General features: G+C 36.2%; 1 protein-coding gene across 1 annotated transcript in view; it reads right to left on the bottom strand.

Annotated features, from left to right (window-relative positions):
- The window catches only part of LOC107602227 (DEP domain-containing protein 1B-like), an 8960-nt gene that overhangs the window by 4504 nt on the left and 3312 nt on the right, over window positions 1-1144 (bottom strand). The window contains exons 2-3 of the mRNA XM_016294672.1: window positions 341-606; window positions 12-150 (exon numbers count right to left, since the gene is read on the bottom strand). Coding sequence (XP_016150158.1) covers window positions 12-150; window positions 341-606 — 405 coding nt within the window. The remainder of the gene's footprint in view (window positions 1-11; window positions 151-340; window positions 607-1144) is intronic.

A 1144-nucleotide genomic window follows, 5' to 3' on the forward strand; every position in this document is an offset into this window, starting at 1 on the left:
CGTTCTCTTACCATAAGAGGCTTCACTGGGATCTTCTCCGGCACTGATATCTCCTCAAAGTCATCCCAGCGTGGGATTCTGGGTACTGAGCTGTGATCTCTTACAGGTGGACGCACAGGAACGGGCTTCAGAGGTGATTGTGGGGGAAATCTAAAATATTTAAAGCATTTATTATTATTTTGAAAAGCATTTTTTTTATTATAACGCAACAGATATACTTTTTTCATATATAGCGCTTTATACAATACAGATTGTTTCAAAGCAGCCTCACATTAATAAAGAGAAAAATAACAGTGGCAATGTTGTAAATGTCATTTTTGAAAGATAGTCAAGAAAGCACCTGTATAAATGTCCACTGTCCTCAAAGTCCTCTTTACCAAATCGTCCTTTGACATCCTCGATGACATGGTTTTTGAAGAATTTCCGAAGTAACTGGAGTGTTTGGTAGCGCGTCACCTCCGGTCCGAAGTTCTGGTTTCGTCTGAGCAGCTCATGGAGGAAGTCGACAGCCTCGGCTCCTGTGAAACTGTGGTCATAACTCCTGAAATGAGCCCAGTGACGTCTGACTGGCATTCCACCACGGAAGAGCCTGATGGTCTCATTCCACTGGGAACAAATAAAAAGAATTTCAGAATTTAACGCTAATGTGGTTTTAACTGCCAACGCTTGAGAAGTGGTGAATTTACATTGTAACAATGTTGTTTATCTTAATTATGTATCTAAAAAGAAAGGTGAATTAAATGCAAGTAACGTGTCAACTTTAATGTTTCAAATAACTGTGAAAATAAAATGTCAAAATATGGGTGAAATAATGTTGTAATGGTCATCTAGCATATCTAGACAGATATATTTATGTCAAAATGAAACAAACTTATTCTGACCTGTACTTATTAAAACAGAAAAAAATAAGTGATCACACTAAATTGTATTGTATTTTAAATTCTTAAAAACTTCTTGCTGACAAACGGGTAAAACCCAACCTAGTGGTTCGAAGGATAGTGGCAAAAATTTCAAATGACAATTAGTTAGCATGTATGCATTTTTTGCTCAGAAAATATCAAATTAAACACATTCTTTAAAAAAAACATACAGTGGGTAAGGAAAGTATTCAGACCCCCTTACATTTTTCACTCTTCGTTATATT

The sequence above is a fragment of the Sinocyclocheilus grahami genome, unplaced genomic scaffold, assembly GCF_001515645.1.
Source record: "Sinocyclocheilus grahami isolate Dianchi unplaced genomic scaffold, SAMN03320097.WGS_v1.1 scaffold322.1, whole genome shotgun sequence".
Lineage (NCBI taxonomy): Eukaryota > Metazoa > Chordata > Actinopteri > Cypriniformes > Cyprinidae > Sinocyclocheilus > Sinocyclocheilus grahami.